Source organism: Saccopteryx leptura, chromosome 9 (genome assembly GCF_036850995.1).
Source record: "Saccopteryx leptura isolate mSacLep1 chromosome 9, mSacLep1_pri_phased_curated, whole genome shotgun sequence".
Taxonomy (NCBI): domain Eukaryota; kingdom Metazoa; phylum Chordata; class Mammalia; order Chiroptera; family Emballonuridae; genus Saccopteryx; species Saccopteryx leptura.
This window is the reverse complement of record NC_089511.1, coordinates 3190111-3215984: the sequence shown is the minus strand read 5'-3', so window position 1 is coordinate 3215984 and position 25874 is coordinate 3190111. Positions and strand designations below refer to the sequence as shown.

Genomic DNA, 25874 nt, shown 5'->3' with positions numbered 1-25874 from the left:
TTCCTTAATCACGTTTTTTTTATTCGTTTATTTTAAAAAGCAAACCAAGTGTATACGGCATCATTTTTTAAAAACCATGTAAACGTTGCAAAGTTTTTAGGGGGAGGTTCTTTATAACCTGGAGAGATTTATAAAAACAAAACAAAAACTACTGGACTTGTTAAGACGACAAACACTAGCCCACCGTCCCCCCTTGAAAAAAGCGATTGTTACAAAAATATAAAAAATAGACTAGCCTCGACTGTATTTAACCTTTCTGCCAGACAGCTCCCAGCTCTGGGGCGCAGCCTGGCTTACAGACCGCTCACGATGCCCAAGTGCAGTGCCTCAATTTTAAGACGTTCCCAAGTGTTCCCTTTCGGCTGTCTCCTCGGGGCCGTGACGCCAGGTGGGAGTTTTTCTATTGCATGGGATGGGAGCCCAGGCAGCGAGCTCGAAGTTCACACTTTGTATTTCCCTCCCACTCCTTCCATTTAATTTTGGGACTTGCTTGGTCCCCAGATTGATTCCTGGGCTGACTCTGGCTGCCCCGACTGCTCACTGGGGAGGTTGGTGGTAGCAACAACGGGGCACTACACCTGCTTCTGCCTGAAGCTCCCACTTCCTGGGAGGGTGGGTGGGCGGGGGCCCAGCCAGGTTTGCTAAGGTGGGGAAGCTGTACGCTGGGTCCTGGAGGAAAAACCCTTTGCAAGAAGTTGAAACACTTTCATGCACTTCAGAGCGATCATGTGTACTCGCCACAGCTGCTGAGCTACCAGGCACTTGGGCCAATCAATGGCTAGGAAATGGACCCGACGCACTGGGGGCCGGGGACTGTCAGGTCCTTGGGGAGGCCTGTTGGCCTCGTTAGGACATTTTCAGCGTTGTTCCTGCTGTCACCAGCAGAGGGAGGTGTGGGAAAAGGCTCAATCAAGCCCTTGGGGGAGATCCCCTTGTTGGGTACTAAAGAACAGGACGGATCCCCCCACCACCATGCAGAATCCTTCCCCGTGACTGGCACAACTGTAGGGCGGGACCCACTGTCCCAGCCTACGCACACCGAAGAGAACTCTTCTCCCCTCGAAACCCTCGTGTGTGCACGGAGCCCTCACTACCTGCTTCAGCTCGGAGCCCGGCTCACACCCACTCGTCCTCTGCAGGACACAGCAACATCGGCCCTGGCCCTCAGTGCCCACCACCCAGCCTGGCACCCGTGCGAGCCCTGTGCTCGCTGTCTCCCCGTCTAGACCAAGACACAGGCTGTCTGCCTCCGGGCCAGGAGAGGGCGCCCTCTCCGAGCCTGCCGTGACTCCAGGCTCCCCTGTGGGGAGGGCTAGGTGTTTGCACCACTAAAGGGTTTTATTTCACAGATCCTGGTGGTGATTTGGGGGTTTCCAGCCTTCTCCAGGGTTTCTCCAGACCTGCAGCATCTCACCTGACACAGCTGTGTTGCTCTAAACCCCAAATGAACCTTCTGAAAGCAACAGCCACTGATTCAGAGAGAACGCCACCACCCAGGCTGACCAAGTCCCCTCCACTTTGGTTGCATGGGGGGGGGGGGAGGCAGGGCTCTGAGACACCCCCAGTTCACACTGCTCGGAGAAGAGACACGCTCCCAACACCAAGGCACAAAGAAGTCTCCTGGGACAAAATGACCATGAAGCGACCAGGGGCCTTTGCAAGGCCTGAGGCGGAGTCGCTGGGGGCATCGAGGGGGCCGGGAGGGTGGTCTCCCTCTGGGGCCCGGGGGTCCTCACGCGTACTTCTCCAGGAACTGTATGTGGAAGTCCTTGACCTTCTGCAGGACTGTCTTCAGCTTCTCCACCGGAGGGAGGATGGTCATCCTGTCGGGAGAGAGCGGCGTCGGTCAGCCTGGACACCAGCCGCTCTGGAAAAGGGGAAGAGGCGTGAACCCCGGGGCTCAGTCGTCCCCTGCTGTTGGGGGGACAGTGTGGGACAGCTGCGGGGGGCGGGGGCGGGCAGGCCTGCTTTGTCCTCCACCATGGTCCAGCTCCGGACAATACCTGGCACTTGAACCACTGTTTTCTCCCCTCAGTATTCATACAGAAGCAATAAGCTAGGGGCAGCAGTTCAGTTGAGAACCGTCAGCCATTATTGCCGAGGCCTGCACCACACTGGCTGGTATGCAGAACTTCTCCAAAGCATGACGATCACAGGGACGTCACTCCCGCTAGACGGGCCTTGCAAGTCTTCCCTTGGTCTCTTACAGCGAGGACCTGCAGTCGCAGCTCTTCCTCCCTCCACCGCTGTCCACCTGACCCCCAGACTGGAAGACAGCTTTCTGAGTGACCCCGGAATGGCTGAGAGGACCCTAGAATGAGGGCGGAGTGGCCAACCCTCCATGTTGGTCCGTTGGGGCATGCTGCCTGTGACCTTGACCAAATCGAGACTTGGCCGCAGGTGCTAACCAAGCTCATGATGTGTCTTTTTTTTAGTGTCTCCATGGGGACATCTGAGGGCCCTGCAGAGAGAAGGTGCTGTCCTGCACACGCCCGGCCTCCGTGGGGCGCCCCGGGGTTCCCATCCTGCAGGGGCAAGCTGGCTCTTTCGGTTTTGCATGCAGGACCCCAGCAGGCTTGTGGTGCAGCGGACACGCCACTGAGCACCGGATGCTGGATGCTGCTACTGCGGGGGTGGAACGGGACAGGGAAGGACAGAAACCACCACCAGGAACCTCCAGCTGCGTGACGGACAGGGGCAGTGGAGCAGAGGGCCCCAGACGGCCTGGGGCCTCTGCAGGACAGGATGGGGGTGTGCGGGGAGGACGAGAACCAGCGGAGGCGGGCAGACACAGCTCGGCCACCGAAGCCGGACTGTGCTCCGTGCGGGGAGCCCGGGCTCCCAGGACTGGCCCGGGGCAGCGCCCGGTGTGGGGAGGCGGTACCTGAAGTGGAAGGTGCCCTCCCGCTGCCCGAAGCCGCTGCCAGGCACCACGCAGATGCCGGTCTCCTCCAGCAGCTTCATGCAGTAGAACATGTCAGGAGCCATGTCATGGGCCTGCGGGGACAGGGGGACAGGGGGGACAGGGTTCACGCCTGCTGTGCACGAGCACGCCACCGAGAACTGGGGTGGACACGGTGGGCACGGGGCAGGTTCTTCCCTGTGACGAGGCCGTCCACCCCCTTCCTATGAGGACCAGAGCCGGGGCAGGGACCAAGGACCCCCAAGGACAACAGGACGGGCGGCCATGGGCTGGGGCGTCTGCTCTTTGAGGAGGAGGGCCAGTCCCTCTCCTTGTGTCCACCCTCAGGCAGTAGATCAGGGAGCACTCAGGTGGCCTCCTACCCACCAAGCCATATAACCTGGGGGCCCTGAGGGCTGCGTCGGGGGCTGTAGGCGACAAGCTGCACAAGCTGCCGGAAGCTTTGTTCTCTTAAGTTTCCGTTGATTTGAGAGAGAGAAGCATCCCTTAGTTGTGCACTCACTGACTGCTTCTCTTACGTGCCCTGACCTGGGGTCGAACCTGCCACCTCTGGCACGCCAGGTCCAGGCTTTAGCCGCTGAGCCACCCGGCCGGGGTCTGCGGGGGGCACTGTTGACAGTGCTTCTCACTCCTTGCTTTTGCAAAACCTGGGCCCCGTTACATGGGTTCTCAGGCCCAACACAGAGCTCTCGTTCAGTAGCTCTGGTGAGGGGAGCGGACTCTGAATGTTTCACAGGGTTACTGAGGAGGTTTGGGGGGCAGGGAGGCAACACCCTAAAGCATGTGACCCTCAAAGGAGGGTCCGTGGCATCACCTGAGACACTGTCAGAAACTTGGAACCCTGGCCCTCCAGACTCCTCAGACCCGAACTGGAACTCTCAGAAGCTCGAGAAGTGAGGCTCTAGGGCACGGTGACCGGGGACAGGGGACCAGAGGCTCTCGTGGCTTCTGCAGCCCGTGTTCAGTTTCAAAGTCCTCGCATCCCACCTGGGCACCTGCCTCCCGGGCCCCGGCATCAGCAGGGCCCAGATGAGCTCCCCTCGCCTGGGGCCACTGGGTCACCCAGCAGCACAGCATGCAGGGGCTGGGCTGGGCCTGGGGCCCACATCCCACATCCCCGCGGGAGGGCCCCCGCCCGGCGCCCCGACCTGGGCGGCCTCCACGGCCTTGGCGGGGATGAAGATCCGCGGGAAGGCGTACATGGCGCCCTGCAAGGGGTTGCAGCGGATCCCCGGGACTTGGTTAAACAGGTCTTCCGTCAGCTTCGCTTTCTTGGCCAGGTTACTCAGGACAGACTCTTTCTCCTGATGGGACAGAGAAAGCGCTGGAGTCGGCATCTTGGGCCATCGTGGAACGGCTGCAGACCCTGGACACAGTCCCTTCAACTCCGGGGAACGGGGCAGATAGCGAAGGCTGGCCGGCTTGCACGTGTGTGAGCACAGCGCTCTGGGAGGGGGCGAGACACGTGGCCCCCGACTGGATCGTCTCCCACCGCGCTCGGCCCTCGGGCTGCCACGTGCTCCGGGGCGTGGGGCACAGGAACACAGAGCCTCAGGCCACTGGGAGGTCTCAGGTAGCCTGTGCCACGTGCTCCGGGCGTGGGGCACAGGAACACAGAGCCTCAGGCCACTGGGAGGTCTCAGGGAGCCTGTGCCACGTGCTCCGGGGCGTGGGGCACAGGAACACAGCCTCAGGCCACTGGGAGGTCTCGGGTAGCCTGTGCCACGTGCTCCGGGGCGTGGGGCACAGGAACACAGAGCCTCAGGCCACTGGGAGGTCTCGGGTAGCCTGTGCCATGGGTTCTCTTCTCCGACCGGGACGTTGTTCCTGAGAAGGAGAACGTCTGGTCCCGGCCCAGCTGTCTAAATGGACTCGCCCTGGATGGAAGCATGCTTCTCGGAGGTGGCCTCACCACCTTCCCTGTGCGCGCCATCCCTCTCGACTCTCAATCCGTGGGGGGTGCACAGGACATCGGCTTAGGCCAGAGGCAGGCCTGTGGCCTAGAATCAGCGCCGTGCTCATCCACTGCCCTGGTCGCTAGTGACAGAGCGACAGAGCCCCCCACCCAGTGCTCTCAGGACACACGGGCCTCCGCTCTGGGTGCCCGTCCATGGGGCCCCCGGGTGAGGACGAGGAAGGGGTCATTGCATCCACTGCACGCACATCCTCCCACTTTAACCTCGCCCAGTGGTGCCCTCAGATGTCTCCCCGGCTGCTTCAGGCGCCCAGAGGAGCCAGGAGTGCCCCCAGGAGGCCGTCTGGAGAGAGGCCGGCCACCGTGACCCTGGCTGGGGCAGTGAACAGACAGGCCGCAGAGGACTCACCCTGATGAACTGCTCGAAGGACTCCTCCCCGGGCACCGGGGGGTTCACGACAATGTCCATGGCGGCCTGCCCAGACACCGGCGGGCACAGACGCACCGACAGCAGCTTCACCAGCTGACCTTTGATCTCAGGGTGCAGGTTGATCACCTCCATGTAGCCTCCCCTGTAGCCACACCTGGAGGGTTGGAGAAGGGGCAGAAGACCTCAGCGACGTGCCACCTGGCCAGCCAGAAGCCTCGGTCACTGTCCCCCATGCCAGCACTGAGTGTGGCCCTGTTCTCGCCAATGGAAGGTGAACGGAAGTGACGTGTGCAGACTCCACGCAACCCCCTGACAAGGAGGAAGCCGCTCTCTCCTTTCTCTCTCCTTTCCTTTCTTCCCGAGCAATGGAGGTGCTGGGGCAGCAGCCTCGGTGCCAGAGGTGGACGCCTCCTACTGGGACCAGCCCCAGCTTTGAATGACCTACAGCACCGCCTGCCCTCGACGTCCCTCTGCCTCGGGCCTGTCATATACACTCATCACATTTGAGCCTGAACCCCACGGCACTAGGCCCCGCTCCAAAGGGGCACAGGCCTGGCACCTCCTTGCACCCGGGGGGAAGCCGGTCACTCACTGGAGCACCAGCCTGCGGACTGCTGCGGGAGCGTTTGCTGCCTGAAAACAAAGTCACCCCCAGGAGAGCAGAGCTGAGGAGGCAGAGTGAGAGCACGGACAGTCCCGTGGACACCCTGATGCCCTGACTCCCGGCCTCTGGCTGACCTGGAGGAGAGGAGGGAAGGAACCCTCTCTGGTGCAGGCCAGTTCCCGCCGAGTCTTGTTTCCTTATCGCTAAGGGATCCAGACTGGGAGAGAGTCAAATCCTATGCGACTAAGCGGAACTAGACCAGGAGTTAAGATGAATCACCACCATGCAGCACCAAATCAGCTCCATCAGGGTACTTCCTGGAGCGGAGCCTCCTTCTCGGGACGGTGACGGACATCACCGTTCAGACGAGTGGCTGCAGAAATGCAGGGACCTGGCCCTGCCTTCCTCTCTGCACCCCACAACCCTCGGCCTCCGAGCGCCAGGCATGATGACCCCCTCAATAAAACACTCAGAATCCCTGGCAAAGACAGGTCCCCATCTCGTCCCGCGATGGGATTTTCCAAGGCGAGGAGACAGGTCCCAGCATCTCGGAAAAGTCCCCCGTAACAAACGTTGGAAGAAGGGACTCCCTGCTGAGGAGCAGAGAGAAGCCGTCTACACCCGTCGTCAGGATGTGAGGACACCAGGTCCTCAACTCAGGACACCGACCTCCAGGGGACCGACTGGGAGAGGAGCCTTCCACCACACAGACGGCGGGGTGTGCAACAAACACACTGGAAGTGTGACAGGGAGTTCAGAGAACAGAACTGGGTAGGGAAGAGCCACCGGCACATGGCAGTCCAGAAGAGACGGCCCGTTACTAGGTGGACCAGAAAGATGCATCGATCAACCCATCCACAGTGGGTCCAGTTGGGGACAGCTGGACACCCATCCCCACAAGAGATACCTCGACCTGGCCAAAAACTTGGAGCTTCAAAGGTACCCTGGCCTCCAGCCACACAAGTGAGACCACTCCACTCTCTGGACGCTGGGCACTTAACAGAACCTCCGAAACTCGGGGGTGCAGGCCCTCAGCTGCAGTGCACTGGCCTTTCCTCCTCTTCTCCCCGAGCTCCGAGCGGTGAGGGCTTGGACCCCGTCCTTCAGTGAGGGCCTGGACCCCATCCCTGGGCCCTCACGGACGTCCCCGAACTGAAACATCAGCTGACAGCGGCCCTGAGTGGCAGCCTCATACCCACGTCTACCTGGACATCCAGGGGGCACTTGCAGATGCAAACACATCTAATACCAACTCCCGCTCTTGCCCCAAACTGCCTCACTCACAGCCTTCCTCATCTACCGAGGGCAGCTTCCTTCTTCCTGCTGTTGGAACAAAACACAGGGCTCAGCCGTGACTGTCTCACACCCACGTTTCCAAGCAACTCCCGCCATCTCCACCTTCCAGTCCGCCCAGGATCCGGCTACCTTCTCCCATCTCCACCCGGGTCCACAGTATCTCACCTGGACCGGACCCACCTTCTCCCATCTCCACCCGGGTCCACAGTATCTCACCTGGACCGGACCCACCTTCTCCCATCTCCACCCGGGTCCACAGTATCTCACCTGGACCAGACCCACCTTCTCCCATCTCCACCCGGGTCCACAGTATCTCACCTGGACCGGAACCACGTTCTCCCATCTCCACCCGGGTCCACAGTATCTCACCTGGACCGGAACCACCTTCTCCCATCTCCACCCGGGTCCACAGTATCTCACCTGGACCGGAACCACCTTCCAGTCCGTCCAGGATCCGACCGCCTTCTCTACTCTCCAGCATCTCTCACCTGATTGGAGTACCTGTCTGTCCCTGCCTCGTCACCCAGCACCTGGAGACCCTAGTAAAACCTGAGTTGGGGGAGGTCACACCTGCTCTGACCCTGCAATGGCATTCCTCTCACTGTGAGTGAGTAATAACCTAAGTAGCCCTGACCTGGGCTCCTGTGACCTCATCTCTCCCTCCGCACACCCTCACTCACTCCTTTCCGGTCCCCCTGCTCCTCACACATGCCAGGCATGCGTCTACCTCGGGGCCTTTACACATGCGGTTTCTCAGCCTGAAATGCCTTTCCCTCAGATAGCGGCCTCCCTACCATCCTTCAGGTCTTAACTCAAAAGCCAGCTCCTGGCCCTGGCCGGTTGGCTCAGTGGTAGAGCGTTGGCCTGGCGTGTGGGGGACCCGGGTTCGATTCCCGGCCAGGGCACACAGGAGAAGCGCCCATTTGCTTCTCCACCCCCACCCCCTCCTTCCTCTCTGTCTCTCTCTTCCCCTCCCGCAGCCAAGGCTCCATTGGAGCAAAGATGGCCCGGGCGCTGGGGATGGCTCCTTGGCCTCTGCCCCAGGTGCTAGAGTGGCTCTGGTCGTGGCAGAGTGACGCCCCAGAGGGGCAGAGCATCACCCCTGGTGGGCGTGCCGGGTGGATCCCGGTCGGGCGCATGCGGGAGTCTGTCTGACTGTCTCTCCCCGTTTTCAGCTTCAGAATAAGTACAAAAAAAAAAAAAAAAAAAAAAAGCCATCTCCTCCGGGACCCCCAGCCCTCCCTCCTGGCTGTCCACCTGACACGTGATTTTGCTCATCTGTCTCTCCCTCTGTCCTCACTGGGACACGAGCTCACTGCTGTGTCCCCGGGACTGAGATCAGATCAGGACCCAGCAGGTGCTCAGCTAACATTCGCGGACGCAGGCCCCAGGGCTACGGCGCGGTGCACATGGAGCTCGGCCCCTTGTCCTCTCAACCTGCCGTCCCCGGTCCCTCAGACTTCAGTCAGTGTCGGGGCCACAGTGACCGGTCCGGCAGAAAACACTGGTGCTGGACGCTGCTGTGAGGTGCTGTGTTCACCTCCCTCTATCCACCAGCACGGCTGATTTCAGGACGAGCCCCTGCCCCGCACACGGGGCTGCCCCTGAGGGAGGTGTGGCCCGTTCTGGGCTTCTCAGATCAGCAGAGGCCGAGGGTAAGGGCAGTGCTTGCTGTCCGGGAGCTGACCGCGGGGACAGGTGGCTGGAGGCAGCGGGGGTGGGGGGCCGCGGAGGAGGGGCCCACGTACTCGCCCATGTAGCCCTTGGAGGTGGAGTGGAAGGAGGCCAGCTCCACGTTGCTGGAGTACTCTGGCCCCATCTCGGAGAGCACCTTCTTAAAGGAGTGGAACCTGCAGTCCGGGGAGTACACGTTGTCCTGGTACACCTGCCGGGGGCGGGGGACAGGCGCTCAGGACGTGTGGCTGCACGCCCAGCCTCTGACGCGGTTTCCAGAACTGTGCCCATAGAGCCTTCTGGAAGGGGGCGAGGCCTCAGGCTGGACGCCGACTTGATTCCTCCCATGTGCACCCCCACCTGGTCTCCAGACCTCCTTCCTACCTCGGGTGACCGGTGACAACTCGGAGGATGCCACCTGCCGGGCGGGCCCTCCTCCTGAGGCCTGGAGCCTCCTCCCCTCACTGAGGGGAGTGACCAGAGCAGCTCCTGTGCCTGTCCTGACATCCCTCCCGTGCTGTCCCCTTGGTCCCTCAGCACCTGCCGGGCGGGCTCTCCTCCTGAGGCCTGGTGCCTCCTTCCCTCACTGAGGGGAGTGACCAGAGCAGCTCCTGTGCCTGTCCTAACCTCCCTCCCGCGCTGTCCCCTTGGTCCCTCAGCACCTGCCGGGCGGGCCCTCCTCCTGAGGCCTGGTGCCTCCGTCCCTCACTGAGGGGAGTGACCAGAGCAGCTCCTGTGCCCGTCCTGACCTCCCTGCTCGACCTCCCTCCTGTGCTGTCCCCTTGGTCCCTCAGCACCTGCCCCAGTTGGACCTGTTCTGTCTTTCGGCCCGCGTTCCCCGACGGTCCCCCACTAGACCGTGAACAGGAGTGCCTCCCCCGCCGGCTTTGTTCTCTCCTGTCCACGCGGCGCTCAGCGGGCAAGCACCCACCCCGTCGGAGGCCTGGGAGACCGAGCCTCCCTGGGGCACTGCCGGTGGGCGGGTGGCCCAGGCCAAGTCCTCTTCCCAGACCCGGGGGGTGGGGGGTGGGTGGGGAACTCAGGGCAGCTGCTCACAAGGAAACGCATGGCCCTCTCTGCTGCCCCTTCTCTCCTTCAGAAATGAAGACTAGCGGCCCATCTGCCATCCTCACGGCCATGAGTTGGGGAAGCAGGGTGTGTGTGAATGGAGGGGGGCCAGGGGACAAAGTCCAGCTATGGTGCTGGACACCTGACTAACTAGGGGTCACTCGGAAATGAAGAGGAAGTCGGGAAGACACAGAACTCACAGCGGGTGGCCCTGGCTTGAGCTGGGGTCCATTAAGGCTCCCTCCCTACAGTACACACGGGTACGGAAGCCCACGAGGGCACACATCACCACGGCATGTGCCCGCCCTGCGCCCACAGGGAACACCCTCTCCCACTCTTGCTCCGGAGGCCTGGGAGGACAGGGTAGGGTCCCCACGGCCTGCTGGGGGCCTGGTCACTTTGTAACTTGGCACCACTGGACCACAGCGAGCGGTTCAGCCGTGGTGGGTGTGTGACCCACGCCTCACCTGCAAGGCTCCATCCTGAGACCTGGGCTGGAACCCTGGTGGGAGATGCTCTTCCCGGGCTGGGCGATGTGGGGCCGAGACACCGGACGGAAGGAGGGACTCTGGGTCTGGCCCCACCCGGTAAGCCCAACACCCTTTTTTTTTTTCTTTATTCTTCTTCTTATTTTTAAGTTTAAGTGGTTTGGGTTAGATTTCCAGACTTTACCACCAAGAGTCCAAGCCAATGGAGGGATCAGGGTGGAAACACATCCTCATCCTTGGGTTAGCTCTCTCCTCAAACGCCTCGGAAGTGCAGTCAGGCCTGGGCTCGCCCCCCCCCCCCCAGAGTAAGAGAGAGCATGTCCCCAGCCGCTGAGGGGACAGGGGGGTGGCTCTTACCTCATCAGCCAGTAGAAAGAGCTTCTCTTCCCATGCAAAGTGAATCACGTCTTCTATGCACTTTCTGCTCTGCACCTGGCCTGGAAAAAGCCCAACAGAACCAGAACGTTGGTTATGATGCTAAGTTGTCCCCAGGTAAGAACCTCACCCAGAGTGACTCAGGGGCCCTGTGTTCCCCGGTGACGGTAAGGGACCTCCTTCCCTTGTGGCTGTACCTGATGGGATGCGGGGGGTAGGGAATACACACATACACACACACACAATATACGCACATACGTTATTTATATATGCGTATACATCTGATGCAAAGCAGTATGTCGAGTATGTTACCTTTTTGTCACAAATGAAAATACCTATACTCTTATCTATGCGAGATCAAGAATATGTCTGAAACTCTATAGCTGTATCTCATAAGCACATGGTGTGACTCAGCTTGTAGTCTGGCCTTGAACTATTATCTCAGCAATTCCTTTACTCAGGGACCAACTTGTGTCCTGCCAACAAGTGCTGAGCCGGCTTCTCGTGAAGCCCAGGTTTCTGGGGTTCTGGGATTCTGGGGGGGCGGCAGCCCTGGGTGCTGCAGGTGGGTTTCTATTTTCTCCGCCCCATCCTCTGATAGCTGGCTGGTTTCCAAGCATTCAGACCCCAGAGAACAAACAAGCCCTTGCCTTAGAGTTAATTCTTTATAAAACCTGCTTATGTGCTTATGTTCCTAACCACTCACAGGATTCTTTTACCTAAAACAGGAAAGTCTCCTTCCTGTTTTATTAAGAGATAATTCTTCTCAGATAGCCAGGGGAAGATTTATGTAAACACCTCCCCAAGCAGTTACCACCCCTCTGACATAAACTGGGTACGCAGAGAATTTCCTAAGACGTGGGACTTGCTGCTCCAGAGGGACCAGCGGACTCAGCTGGGAGCTTGTGAGAAATGCAAATTATCCGCCCTCCCCAGCCAGTCACATCAGAGGATCTGGGGGCGGGTCCTTTTCTTTCCCAGCTGAAGTCTGAGACAGCTGCTCAGAATCCCAATGCCTGGGGCCCCTCCCCAGAGAGACTGCCCGGGGTGCAGGCTGGCCTCCCTGCACAGTTAGAAAGCTCCCTTTGTGATTCTAATGTACAACCAGGACGAGGGAGGGGGAGGGTGGGGGGGGCGGCTGGCTCCCTGCCACTGTCCTCCAGCTCGCTGCCTGGTTGGAACCTTCCCCCCCCCCCCCCCCCCCCCCCGAAGCTGGGAGCTGGTGCAAATGCCCCCTTACAGACAGCTGCTCATTGTCTGCGCTCCAGGATCCGAGTGGCGCTGACAGGAGCACTTTCCACGTTCCCAAGGAGCAGAGCCCACAACCCACGCCAACGTGATTCTGGCCCTGACCCAGCTCATCCCCACAGAGCAGAGAGGGGCCCTTGTTCTCGGCTTCCAAACAGGCCCGGCGCTTGTGAAGCCGGCGGCCCAGAGAGACCCAAACAGGCAGGCTTGTGCCTTTTTCTCTCTTTAAGAAAAATATTCAAAATTAGGAGTGATTTTCAGTTTCTGGAAACAGGTTTTTTTTTTCTCTGTGTGTGTGTGTGTTTTGAATATGGCATTTCCTTTTCGGGCTTCCAGGCCCATGGCAGTGCTGTGTCTAAGACACACAAAAACGCCACACCAGCCCTCTGGAAACTGGTGCAGGACAACACACCGGAGGCCCGGGAGGAATGAATGGTGACAGCTTCCGTGCCTGTGAGTGACCTCCAGAAGGAGATTGCCAAAGCAAGAACGGGGAAAAAAACCAGGTCATCCTAGTAACACATCCCTGCCCAGGAAGATGCTGGCAGCGGCCACCTCCAAAGGTGGCCTGCGGCGAACTTCAGGGCTTTTCCATTAGCAAATCTGGCCCTGCACCGGGAGCTGGGAGCACAGAGGACCTGTGGACTCCCTAGCGCCCAGATGTCCGGCCTGCCGGCCGCCCTGCCTCCACCCCCCAGGGACAGCGGCGAGGAAGGGGAGCGCAGACCTGTGGGGTTCCCGGGGTTGATGATGCACAGCACCTTGGGGGCACAGTGCTCCTGGGCCTCCCGCAGGGCCCGCCGGAGCTCGTCCACATTCAGGGCCCAGCAGTTCTCCTCGTCCAGGTAGTAGTTCACCTGGACGGCGTCGAGCTCGGAGATGACGGCCGAGTAGAGCGGGTACTGCGGGATGGGGATCATCACCCCCGTCCGGGACTTGCCGCCCCCAGAGACCAGGATCTTCAGGATCGTCTGCAACCGAGAAGTCACGTCTGATGGGGCGGCCGCTCACCGGGCCCCAGCCTTTCCCCAGCTCGACCCCGCTGCGGCCCGCAGGTGACCCCACGTGCCTGGCTCCACCTCCCCCAGCCTCGTCGTCTGTAAAATGAGGTCTGCCAGGAGGAACAGGCAAACTGAAAGCCAGGTGGGCACCCCAGCTGTCCCGCGGCCTCTGAGGCTGGACCTGCTCTGCGCATGCCGTGGGCAGCGAGCGAGGCTGCGGCCGTGTCCAGGCCCGGGAAGGCTGGGAGAGGCCAGGACAGCCGGCTCCCAGGGTGGGGAAGGGTGCAGGGTCCAGAGGGGCCCCCGCCTCCCAGGCCTGTCTGCCCCGTCCGGCAAGGCTGTCCTCCCCGGGGGTGAGCACTGGGCAGCAGGGGCCAGCCGCACACGTACAGAGATGCCGTCGCTGGCTCCCGTGGTCAGGTAAATGTTGTCTGGGTCGGCGGGCACACCACCGTCTCTCCGGGTGATATAGGCAGCCACGTCCTCACGGATGCAGTTCACCCCCTGGCTGGCGCTGTAGGACCCTGTGGGATGGCAAGCGAGACAGTGACCGCAGGCCGGGTGTCCAGCTCCACAGTCAGTGACATCGTACAAGAACCTGACGGAGAAGGGGGCCCCTGGGTGGTCTCGGTGGGGCCCGACGCCCACTGCGTGAAGCTCTGAACTGTGGCAACCATCGACCTGTGCTTCATCCCCCCATCTTCTCATCCACACTCCCCCACTCATCCACCCATTCACCCATCTGCTCACCCAGCCACCCAGCCAGCCGCTCATCCACTCAATCCCCCGACGGTCCCTGACAACCACTGTGTCACACATTACTCTAGGCCTTGGCCTCTAACCAGTTGATGGCACCCACCCCTGTCACCTGCTGTCCTGGGATTGATATGCATTCTGACCCTATAAATCACGAGGGCCAGGATAGCTTCGCCATTGTGGACACCACACATTCTGGGTCGACCCAGAACGGCGCCACCTGGCCACCCCAAGGAGTCTGCAGCCCTGACCAAAACCAAGCCCAGGTCCCTGGGGCTGCTGGGCACGACTCCCTCCCCTGGCCCCACATCAGCACTGTCCTCAGGCTGCCATTTAGGATTCAAACCCGGACCACCAGGTACACAAAGTGCGAAAGCAGGCAAAGCCAGTTTCCGATGCTGGACGCTGGACGCTGGACCAGCAGGGGCCGCTTGGGACGGGGCACCGACTGTGAGGTGGTGTGAAGGAGCCGTCTCCCTGCCTGGGCTCGCCTGCGTCCCCTGGGTTCCCGGGACCTCATCCACTGGCCAGCTCCCTGCCCCTGCAGGCCACACCTCCCAGCCTTTACACCTTGTTATGCTCCAAACTACTCAACGCTGGATCCAGTCTCTCTGGGTGTGTGTGGGGGGGAGGTGGGGGGGGTCTGTCCTAAAGACACAGCTGGTTACCAGCCTCTGTCCCCAGCCTCTCCCGGGCCTCTCCCCCTTCAGGTACTGCATTCTGCACAGATGAAGCCCTGCTCCTCCCCACACTGACTGTCAGTGCCTTGAGGGCGGGGACCATTGCCGGTCTCCTCTGTGCATCTCTGTGAGAGCAGAGAGTCCTCCTGCTGTCCCCCCCACCCCCCAAAGGGACACCACTCTGGACGCAGGGCTGGTGGGGCGACCACGGCCGGAAGGTAAGCACAGGGCTCTTGACAAAGGACAGAGTAAGAAGGGGGGGGGAGAGGCAGGGAGATGACAGAGAGGCCAAGGGTGGCTGCTCCCCTGCTGAGCAAGCCACAGGAATCGCTGTCCTACTTTCCGGAACATTCAGGCACGTGTCCTAAGAAAGCTCTACCAACAACTGTTTTCCTCTGGGCAGGGAAGCTGGATCCCCGTGTGGGCGCCGGGCAGAGTAATGGGGCAAGGACTGTCAGAAAAACAAACAAACAGGAGAGAACAGAGGAAGAGGCCCAGTGGCTGGAAACCATCTCAGCAGGGAGGGGAGAAACCATGTCATTTTCACGTCGATGGGGGGCCGCATCCCCGGGGGGCAGCCTCTGGGCTGGGCTGGACTCCCAGCAGAGAGGACCACAGGCTGGGTGATGGGGACCCCATGAGGGGGGAGGGAGGGCGGCACGGTCAGAACCACAGGGCACCCAGAGGGGGCCAGAGGCACGTCTCAGTGCTGTCCTCCCCAACGACTGACCGCCCGCCCGCATCAGGCCACGCAGGGACAAGCTGGGGGCCACAGAGAGAAGAGGACGCTGGACAGAGCTGGGCACTGAGCTCCCATTCTGCCTCCTGTCACAGAGGCCAGCCATGGTGAAACCCTGGGCTGTGTCCAGGCCGGCTCCCGGGGGCAAAACCCACACCTCGCCGAGGCAGAGGCTGTGCCTGCAGGCTCCCAGTCCACGGACAAGGGCACTCACCCTGCCGCTCAGCCAACGGGGGGCCGGCCGTGGGAGGAGCAGAGGAACGCTGTTTCGCTGTGACTTTGCACACCAGCCGCCCCCACCCTCACACAAGGCCCCTCGGTCGGCCGGTGGCGCCCAGGCCCCGAGCACACATCCACCGCCCGCCCTCTGGGACCTGGCAGGTCGAGGCCTCACCCAGGCTGTTCCCGCCGCAGGCCTGCAGGATACGCCTGGCGCGCTTCTTAGCATCCTCCGGGAAGCCGGGGCTGTGCAGCAGGTTGGGGTAGGTGCACAGCGCCATCACCTGGGGGACAGAGGCGTGGCTGGGCTCTGGCAACCCCACCCCGGACGCCAGGAGGGGGCACAGGAGCCCTGAGCAGGACACAGGGAGCAGGTGACAGCTCTCAGGCCCACAGGCTCTGGGGGTGGGGGTGGGGGGAGACGGCACTGGGCTTTCTGCAGCAGAAGGGGAGAGGGGAGAGGCAGGGTGCTTGCTGGCCTAGGCTTGGGGCGCAAGGGGGTAGGCAGACGGGGAACAGAAGGACGCTGCTGCTCAGGCCCCCGTCCCGACTCTTCCAGAAAGGCCAGCAGCCCACACACCCGAGGCCATGAGAACCAGGGCTGTCTGGACAGAGGGCCAGGGCTGAGCAGGCAGGTGACCCCTCCGCCTCACAGCCTGAGCTGTCACCCCACCCTCACCATCACCCCTCTCCTGGCCAGACCGAAGACCAGGCTGGCTTCCTGACCTCCGTAACAGAAGATCTCCCTGAGCTCACAAACGGAAAGGGGGTTAAGCCAGGAGACGCTGGTAGACGTGCCGGCCAACCCGGCTCACTGGGCAAGTCTGAGCCGGCAGCCGAGGGGCCGCGTCAGGAGCGCCAAGGGGGGTGGGGCGCAGGCTCGGACACCAGCCAGGCGGCGTGGGCAGGGGCAGCCTCCTGCAGCCCGGCTCTTCTCCCTCTGCGCAGTGGGCAGCGGCCCGGCCCGCTCCCCTTCCAGGGGTGCTTGTGAACACCAGCAGAGAGGCGTGGAGGCAGGGGGGGTGGCACCCAGTGGGAGACACTGGGTTGCTGCTGGCAACGCTGGCCCGGATTGGGAAACGTCACCAGCCAGACAAGGCTGAGGCAACAGGACCCTATTCATGCCCAGAGCCCCAGATGTCTGCTCTGCTGACAGACAGTGGGCCCTGTCCCTCCAAAGCCGAGAGCTTCCAGGACACCCTCTGACCTCCTCCAGCCTCCATGCCCTGGGCAGACCCACCCTGGCTGCTCTGATCCATTTCTCCCCCCACACCCCGGCCCGGCCCGGCCCGGCTGACTTGCACGGGCAGCTGGCACGCTCCTGAGTCAGTGCCAGCCTCGGTTTTCCTCCCTCGTGCCCTGTGTGAATACCCCGAGGGGCTGCGGGCTGCGTGCCCAGCCCCCACACCCTCCCCCCGAGAGCAGGGCAGGGTGCAGGGAGCTGGGTGCTCAGCTTCCCTGCCTGCCCCAACCTGTGAGCCTGAACCACATGAGGAACGTGTTTTGCTCCCAGACGGGCCCCGTTCCTCTGTGGGGGGAAAGCAGTCCCCACAAGCTGCCCTCCAGCCTCTGTTCGGGAGGCCCTGTGGCTTCTCCCTCCGCCCACCGATCCCACAGCTCTGGCCCACACTGCAGCGCTGTGGTTGGCACTCACACTGGAACACTGAGACCTGCCTCCCGGAGGCAACGGGAACAAGCTAGGCCACATCGCCAAGGCGGCCAGGAGAGCAGCGGCTGACAGCGGTCAGCAACCCAAGCTGTTCTCTGGGCCAGGGCCTGGCCTTCACACCCCTCATGCCACCAAGGCCAGCAGTCCTCCCGGGCAGTGCTCCGGGCAGCTTGCTCAAAGCCACCCAGACCCCTTACTCGCTTGGGAAGCCTCTGCCACCCACCTCCCTCCCCAATACCCTCACCAGCCGAGCTGCAAACAGCATCCGGCACCAAACACCGTGGCAGGGCCTCCCCGGGAGCCGTGTACACCAGAGCTACCCCGAAGGCGCTTTAGAAATTTCAGACAACTCTGGAAAGGGCGGCGGCTGAGGCAGAACCAGGGACCCCGAGCACGGGAAGGCTGCTGCTGCAGGGACACCTCCCTGGGGGATCTGGTGCCTGCTGTGTCCCGAGGGGCCGGACAGGAGAGGAGGCGGAGGCGACAGGAGCCACCGGGCCTGCCTGGCCTCCCGCTCCCCCACCTCCCGGTGGCCTTGGCCCCAAGGGCCAGCTCACCTGGCGGAGGAAGGTGATCGGCTGCTGGCCCATGGCCTGGGCATCCCCAATGTTGGCACGGATGACCTCAGTGAATGGTTTTTTGATACCCTGCACAGAGAGAAGGCAACAGCTGGTTACTTCAGAGACTCTCAGACCCTGGATTCCGGAGGCCGAGCAAGGATCCCACAGGATATTAATATGCCGCCCTATTCCGAGCCTCACCAGGTGTCGGGCACAGTGCCAGACCATTGACATGCCTGGCCCCATGTACCCTTTACAACCACGCCACGAGGAAGAACGAGGATGAATCCCACCTCACAGATGAGGAAACTGAGGCTTCAAAAGGAATAGAAACTGGCCCACGGTCACATAACCCATCCATACAAGCACTGGGGTTCAAGCCAGAGCCCCAGTGTCTTCTTCTTAAGCACTGCGCTCCACTGTCCCCCCAAACCTGTGCAAAGGCTGCCCCAGCCCTGGGCAAGTGCAGCCCCCAAGTGGAGCGCCACCTGGACAGCCTGAGTGAACGGCCAGGGCACGGCCGACCGCAGGGCCCTTGGGCTCGCTCCCTCCCTCCACCTCGGCTCTGAGGAAGGAAGAGGGCTGTGGGCTTTCACGTTACAAACAAACAAACAAATGCCTCCAGGGAGAGAAGACTGGCTGAAGAGCAAACTGGCATCCTGGGCACGGAAAAGAGCCCGGTGACGACACCCCTGGGGAGGGGACAGGGACACCGGGTTCTGTATGGAATGGGGGACACCCACCCAGCTCCCTGACAGCTCCAGACTTAGCCACGGGGAGAGTCAGAATCAACAGCAGGGTCAAGGACCCCCCGGGACAGCTGCAAAGATGATCTGAGACAAAGAGGATGAACATGGCTGGGCAGAGCGCAATCCTGTTACAAAGCTGGACCGGGGGTGTGGTGTGGGGGTTGCGAGGGTCACGGAGGAGGAGGAAGGCAGCGGGGCGAGGCAGTGGCTGTGGCAGTGGCAGTGGCAAGGGGTGGCCTGGGAGTGAGACCCGGCCACCTTCCCTTCCCCAGCCGCCCTTTCCCCAAAGGCACCGTAAATACACATTTTAAAGACCTCCTTCCCGCCTCTAGGCCCCTCCCACGTAGAAAGTGTGCAGCTGCCTTTGGAGGAGGCATGGGGGCTGAGGAGGCCCCGGACCTTCATAAACAGAGCCCGGTAGGTAACTCTCCCAAAGCTATGTTTTCGGGGAGTAGGTGGGGCAGGGGAGATGGCTGTTAATTGCCCTGTGCCCTTCTGCCGAGTTCTTCAGGGCTGGCCAACATGGCAAGATGTCCCGGGGGTGGGGGGTGGGAGGGCATGGAGAAGCAGCCAAAGTGTCCCAAAGGCCAGGGCAGAGGGCTGGGGCCGCCCACCGCTCTGGGACTAGGCCACGGGTGAGAGGAGGCGGCCCAGAGGCAGGGGAGGGGCCCAGGCCACTGGGCACAGGCGCTGGCCTGACACAGCCCCTGGCTCTGGCCCGGGCTCCCGGCACAGACCCTCCGTCAGCCTGGCTGAGTCGCCGCAGCCCCCGGGCCTGGCCCGATGCAGGTGATGCCTGTGGGGTGGGTACCGCCGATTCTGTGGTAGGGGGTACTTCTGTCACAGGCGAAGGCCAGAACCAGCGCACAGCTGCGGCCCCCCGGCCAACCCGGCGCAGGCAGAGAATAACGCCTGGCACGGGGCCTGCGTGTGCCAGCGCTGTGCCCTCCCCTGCACTGCTCAACCAATTCGGGGCCTGTCGACAGGGAGCCTGGGAACACGGAGCACCCCCTTTCTCGGGTCCAGGTGCTATGATGACTGAGCTGGGGGGGAGGACTGGCTCTCGGGAATGATAGGGGACCAGCCTGCCTAGCCAACAGCACCATGCAGGGGAGACCTTTCTGGGAAGACTCCTGACCACACCAACTCATTCAGGCCGGGCAGGCACACCCAAGGGTGACCTGGCTTCAGCCCAGCCCTCAGGGACCTGCCAGGTCAGCATGTGGCACCCTTGCTCCCCTCCCAGCATCCTAGAGCCCACCTTCTAGCCCACCGGCACACGTCCTGCCCAGAGCTGCTTCCCCATGGGGCCCTGTGATGACTTCCTACCCAGCGGGATCCTCCCCACCATTCTGATCAAGCAGGAATCGGGGGCGGGGAGCTGGCTGCAGGCTCTGGGGACAGTGTCCGTGGGGAGAAGGACAGAAGAGGTATCACGGTCCTTCTCACAGGCCCAGCATCGCCACGAGGGTCAAAGGGACAATGGATGGATCAGACACTACATCTAAACTCTAAAGCTTAGGGGTTTTTTTGTTTTTTGTTTTTTTTTTATTTATTCATTTTAGAGAGGAGAGGGAGAGACAGAGAGAGAGAAGGGGGAGGAGCTGGAAGCATCAACTCCCATATGTGCCTTGACCAGGCAAGCCCAGGGTTTTGAACCGGCGACCTCAGCATTTCCAGGTCGACGCTTTATCCACTGCGCCACCACAGGTCAGGCTACATCTAAACTCTAAAGGAAATGACCAGTAAGATGTCACCACCGGTGCCTGGTCCACCCTGGGCTTCCAACCTTGGTTCTTAGCGTGCTGTAGCACATGCTCCGTGGTAACCTGTGTCACACACACCCGACGGGGACAGCAGTGATCTCTCCAGCTAGGAACATTTTGCCCCCGGGGTGTATCCTTCCCAAACAGAAGCAAAGCCAGCCCTTTGGTGCCAACTCCCTCCCCTCCCCCAGGAAAGCCAGGGAAAGGGAAGTAGGTTGAGGAGGAACTGACAGATCTTTTCAAACTCCTAACTGCAGCTTATTTTTAAAGTGCTGCTCCTAGCAAACAGTGGGCATCTGAAAAGCCGATTGCTTCTTCCCCACGGAGCTGCTGTCAGGGTGAACGGGCCAGGGCCTGGAGGAGAATGGTCCCTTTCACACCCACTTAGCTGCCCTCCCCGCCTCCAGCTCTCCTGAGCAAGCCACCCCAAAGTCAAACATGCAGCCACGTGTCTGGACCAACAGCTCCTACTGTTTGCAGAGCACCTGGTGACTCGGGCGGTATCAAGGCCTTGGTACCACCACGGGCCATCTCAGGCTCCCCAGGCCACTCCTCTCTCTTTTTATATTTTATTTATTGATTTTTAGAGAGAGAGAGGAAGAAGGAGAGAGAGAAAGAGAGAGAGAGAGAAGAAGCAGGAAGCATCAACTCATAGTAGTTGCTTCCTGTATGTGCCTTGACCAGGCAAGCCCAGGGTTTCGAACTGGTGACCTCAGGGATTCCAGGTCGATGCTCTATCCACTGCGCCACCACAGGCCAGGTCCCCTCTCTCCTTTTGTAGACAAGGATATGCGATTCCCCCCCAAGTCACCCTACTCTTTCCAAATCCTTGCCCATCCCATCTAGAACCAAATCGAACCCCTTACAACAGCAGTCTAGTTTTGATCGCTACACTTCAAAACAGGTAGAAAGCCTGACCTGTGGTGGCGCAGTAGATTAAAGCATCAACCCGGAATGCTGAGGTTGCTGGTTTGAAACCCTGGGCTTGCCCAGTCAAGGCACATACGGGAGTTGATGCCTCCTGCTCCTCCCTCCTTCTCTCTCTCTCTTCTCTCTAAAATGAATAAATAAAATCTAAAAAAAACCCCAAAAACAAACAAATAAAAAAAACCAGGTGGAAAAACCAAACTGGGACAAGCCAAGCTAAAAACATACAGCACGACAAACCTGGGAAAATACAAGGGCCCTCTCGGAAGGGCACTGTGTAGGCTAGCATGGTGGAGGGCCGTCTCTGGAACGGACGGTTTTGGGAGGCCCTGCGGCCGTGGCCGGGGCTGGGACTGCCTCCACACTGGGACCGGATGAAGGGAAAAAGCGAACGAGAAGCGGTGAACTTGAGCGAAAGCACCAGAAAAAGTAGGTGGACAGAGAGAACATCTCGACTTACTCTGGGGTAGGATGTGGGGTGTGTGTGTGTGGGGGGGGCGTCTGTCCCAGAAAAATCATGGCATGTTTCTGGCTCAAGTGACTGAGAGATTTTTGTTCACCTGCCATCAGGGAGCCATACCCTGCTAGAAATCCTTCCCCGTTCCTCACTGTCGCATCTAAACTTTGCACCTTAAAACCCTGAGCCCTGCACCCGGATGTCTAGTCCATCTTTTCCCTGTCTCCCCCTGGCCAGCCGTGCTCTCCAAACAGCGCCAACCCCTTCCCCAAACGCCCAGAGTGTCCTGACCTCCTTTCTCTGCTCACAGCCCTGCTCTCACATTTTCTCTGCCTGCTACAAAAACAAAAACAAAAACCCAGCGATTCTTACGGGACTCGGGGAGCACCGGCTCAGGCCCAGAGAACAAGAGCCGTCAGCTGCCTGAAGGCAGAGGCCCTGTCCCTTTCCGTCCCCATCATCCCATGCTTCAGTGAGCCCACACCCAATCTGCTACTTTACAAAAGGCAGAGATAACCCCTGAACCCCAGCTGGCTCTACAGCCAGGCAAATTAGCTGAAAGGTGATCCACCAGGACCGGTTTAACCTCAGCTTTATTCTAACAGGGAGACCGTTGTCTCAAGGAGTGCCAGCTCCAGGCCTGCTCTCTCAAGGAGCAGAGCAGGAAGACCCGTGTTCCCCCTCCGCTGGCCACCTGCGAGGCCAGGAGAGACAGAACCCGAGCCAGCCTTCCACGCCAGGCTTGAAACTTAGCCCTGCAAGGAGTCAGACGGAGACACTGGACTCCGACTTGTCCAGCTCATGGTTTTGAGTCAGCAGAACAGGGTGTCCCAAGGAGATGTCAGGCCATAAGCTCATCAAACCCCCAAAGTCCCCGTAGGGGATGGGGACCAAGTGTCATGGTCCCACCATGGCTTCCCGCCATGCACTCTGGGACACGAAGTGACCAGCGCACCGAGAGAGCCTCCCGTTCTGGTGCCTCCGAGAGCAAGATCAAGGAACCGCCCCACCCCCATTCCGGGTCACAACTCTCTTAGGCAAGAGTGTGCAGCTATCTTAAGCTCTTTCATCAGGCCTCACACGTCTTAGGACTGTTTACTTTGGGACATTCCCCTTCTCTTGACTCCCATCTCCACCCTGGTTGTTTGGAGGCAGAAATCACCCTGGGCTTTTGGTCGCTATACATGTAGTGATGAACTTAAGCCAAAATCCCAGCCAGCAGGCCACCAAGACGAAGAAAGTCCCCACCAAGGCCCCAAAGGCCCAAATCTCCGACTACTCACTGAGGGGTGGCTGTGTCCTCACTCAGAGAACAAAATGTGGCTGTCCACCAGCTTGCAGAGGGGGCCTACAGAAAGGGACTAAGCAGGGCCCCCCTCTGGCCCCTACTCTTGCCAAGGACTCATTACTGGCAGAATGACCCAACAGGGCTCAGATGTAGAGAGAAAAAGCTTGAGGCACAAACCTTCCTCTCCTCCCAGTCATCACCTTCCCACCACTACCACCCCAAACCCCGTCCCACCGCCCCTCCATTTTACTTTCTTCAAAGGACTTATTCACGCGCTGAAATTCTCCTATTCTCTTCCCTTCTCCTTGTTGTACTCCTGCCCCAACCCCCACAAGGATCTGGGGGCTCCAGGCGGGGAACACAGCTACACAACAAACAGAGCCAGGCATTGCCCGGCCACTCAACAAGTGAACCGCAGCCGAGGGCCTGACTTTGTGCGGAGTGCAGAGCACTGGTGGGCGAGGGGAATACAGTCTCTCCATCAAGTCAAGTCTGGCCGAATGTCGGAGCCGCCCCGGGGTGGGGAAGGAGCCCGGCGCGCAGACCCCCGACGGAGGACTTTTGCTGTGCCCCCGCCATCTCCCCACGGGCGTCCCCCCATCCCCCGGCCCCGCAGACCCGGCGTCCGCGCTCACCCGCTGCAGCTCCAGCTCGATCTCGCCGGCCTTGAGCACGATCGGTCCCCGCACCGCGTACTCCACCGCCTTCACCTGCGGGTTCATGGACTCGAGCGTCAGGATGCGCTCGCGCCGGCTCCGCTCGGGCCTCACTCTGAGCACGGCCGGGGCCTCGGCGGCCGCGCTGCTGTGACAACGACGGCCCCAGGGGCCCGGGGTCCGGGGGCAGCAGCCCCGCCGGACCAGCGCCGCCGCTCGCTGCATCGCGCACCCGCCCAGAGAAACCTTGACACAGGGAAAAAAAAAAAAGAGAGAAAATAAAATAAAAGAGAAAAACACGTCGCGCCAAGCCCAAGGCGAGCTCCCGTCCGCCGGCCCCCGAGCTCAGCCAAGGACTCCTGAGTGATCGGTGCCAGCCTCGCTCCAAGGCTGGCTGCCCATCCCCCGGCCATCGGACCCTCCACCCCGGCACCGCAGAGCCGGAGCGCTGCACAATCGGGTGCTGCAAAGCCTGTGCCCAGAGCGTGCATGCACCGTGCCTGTCGCCGCCTGGCCACCCGCCGCCGGGCCCAGCTAGCGCGCACGCCGGGAACTCCTCTCCGGCTCGGGCGTCCGCACCCGCATCCCAGCGCGCGGCGCCTGCACCGCCGGCTCCCCTGCGCTCGCACACCCACCGCTGGCGTGTCGGCCGGGCGCTGCCGGCGGGCCGTTGGGTCTTGTAGTTCCCCCGTCTACTTCTGGAGCAGGTACGGAGGTTAGGCTGAACTACAAGTCCCAGAATGCACCGCGCTGGTCGGCTCGGGGGGCCGGGCCAGAGGCGTGAGCGGGAGTCTCTCTCTGCGCTGGGCTGAGCGGGCTTTGTCCCAACAGAGGCTGGGGTAGTGGGGGTCTGGCTTGGCCCCGCGGGGTGCCTGGTAGTGCTGGTCCCCTCAATCTAATGCCAATTTAGAGCTCTTTGAGGCATCTTCTTAAAGGCGCGACTCGCGCCCCCAACACCTGCAAGAACGCCAGCTGAGAGATGGTGCAGTCCTCGACCGGAGTTTCATCATCCAGGTGGCTCCGGCCGTTCAGCAGGGACTGGTAGGAAAAGTGGGGATCAGGAGTTTGGGACTTGACTGCCACTCTTCCCCTTTCCGAATGTGGGGTTCCTTGTTGGCAAAACGGAGATCTGCCTACAGCCTCTAAGGGTTGTTGTGAGGATAGGAGGAGGACCAGCACCTCGCATACAGAGCACGTGGTCAGGCTTTACCTGACCACTCCATCCGAAGCCTTCCCCCACCTCCACGCGTCTGAGATGATCTTGTTCAGATAGATGCTTTTTACTGGTTTATGGTCAGCCTCTCGCATAACCATGGATGCCCCAGAGTGGCAGGGACAGCGCGTTTCTTGTTCCTGGTGTTCGCGGGCTCCTCTAAGGGTTTCCAGCGCATGGCAGCCACTCAGTAAAGGTTTGCTGAAGAATGGATGCTTATCACAGGGTAGCTCTTGTTTTTGGCAAAGGTCTCTACAGGTAAAGGCTACCTGGCTCGCCAAGAGCGAGTGCACAGCCGGACAAGCAGAAGAAGACACCAGGTCTGAGAAATCAGAATCCACAGAGAGGGTGTGGGAGAACTCGCTCACCCCTCTGAGCCGCAGAGTCTCTATCTGCAAGGTAGATTGCGTTAAATGACCTTAGGGGTCCCTTACCGTCTTAGAAATTCTGAGTCTACACCAGCTTCTTAACAGCCTCTGTCTCAGTGGCCAGGTATTCAGCCTGGGGGTGAATGATTCTTCCCCAGGGAGCTCAGCTTTTCTAAGGACTCCCACTGCCTTCAAGGTCATGTTCTCACCCACTCTGCCCTGCTAGGGAGACGCACAGCCTGACACTCCCCTCCACCTCCACCTCCAAAACACACTTAACCTTGACCTACCTATGACGGAAGCACAAACCCTCACTGTTCACCCAAGGGTCAGTGTACTTCCTGCTGCTCTATCTCCCCCCCCCCCCAGATCAGAAGGGACAAGGGAGCTGGGAGGCAGGGTGGGCTTAGAAGATGAGTACACATTCATTTGCACAACTAGGAAAAACAGTGCCCAGCCGCAGTCGATCTCCATGGCCCCATGTCATCGCTCTAAAAAACAAGTTAGTGTCCCAATAATGTCCTTTGCCAGCCTGTCATGATTGCACAAGAAGACAGCTCCCTCGCTTTCTCGTGAACTGCACCTTACAATTTGCACGGCACTTTCTTGCCTCTCACTGCATTTGAACCCGACAGACATCAGTGGAGGAAGAAAAGGCAGGCAGTATCCCCGTTTTACAGATGAGGCTCAAAGGGGTTAAGTGACTTCTTAGGGCGGCACAGTTAAGTGTCGAGCAAGGACTGTGACCTCCCTGGATTTGGAAATGTGAGTTACCCGTTGTAATGCACTGAGCGTTTAGAAAGGT

At 60.6% G+C, this 25874-nt stretch overlaps 1 protein-coding gene across 4 annotated transcripts; it reads right to left on the bottom strand.

Annotated features, from left to right (window-relative positions):
• GPT2 (glutamic--pyruvic transaminase 2) lies at positions 1–25273 on the bottom strand. 4 transcript variants are annotated; one of them, XM_066349915.1, is made up of 12 exons: positions 25136–25273; positions 23468–23734; positions 17643–17732; positions 15592–15700; positions 13413–13546; positions 12749–12992; positions 10756–10835; positions 8917–9053; positions 5248–5422; positions 4072–4227; positions 2885–2997; positions 1–1823 (listed from the first exon to the last, which is right to left on the bottom strand). In XM_066349915.1, the coding sequence occupies exons 1-12, from the start codon at positions 25268–25270 to the stop codon at positions 1733–1735; spliced, it is 1731 nt and encodes a 576-aa protein (XP_066206012.1). In that variant the 5' UTR covers positions 25271–25273; the 3' UTR covers positions 1–1732. The 4 variants fall into 4 exon arrangements, with proteins under 4 accessions (XP_066206012.1, XP_066206015.1, XP_066206013.1 ...); XM_066349918.1 differs by lacking the exon at positions 25136–25273 and adding an exon at positions 24124–24248; XM_066349916.1 differs by lacking the exon at positions 25136–25273 and adding an exon at positions 23984–24115.
• Positions 25274–25874: the final 601 nt, after the last annotated feature.

Bases quoted from the DNA above. Each gene is read 5' to 3' on its own strand.
- GPT2 (XM_066349915.1), bottom strand. From the start codon at position 25,270: ATGACCTTGAAGGCAGTGGGAGTCCTTAGAAAAGCTGAGCTCCCTGGG. The intron at 9,054-10,755 runs GTAAGAGCCACC...CGCCCCCGGCAG, and splicing joins TCTTTCTACTGGCTGATGAG to GTGTACCAGGACAACGTGTA. The intron at 5,423-8,916 runs GTACGTGGGCCC...CCAACCCTCCAG, and splicing joins TCCAAGGGCTACATGGGCGA to GTGTGGCTACAGGGGAGGCT.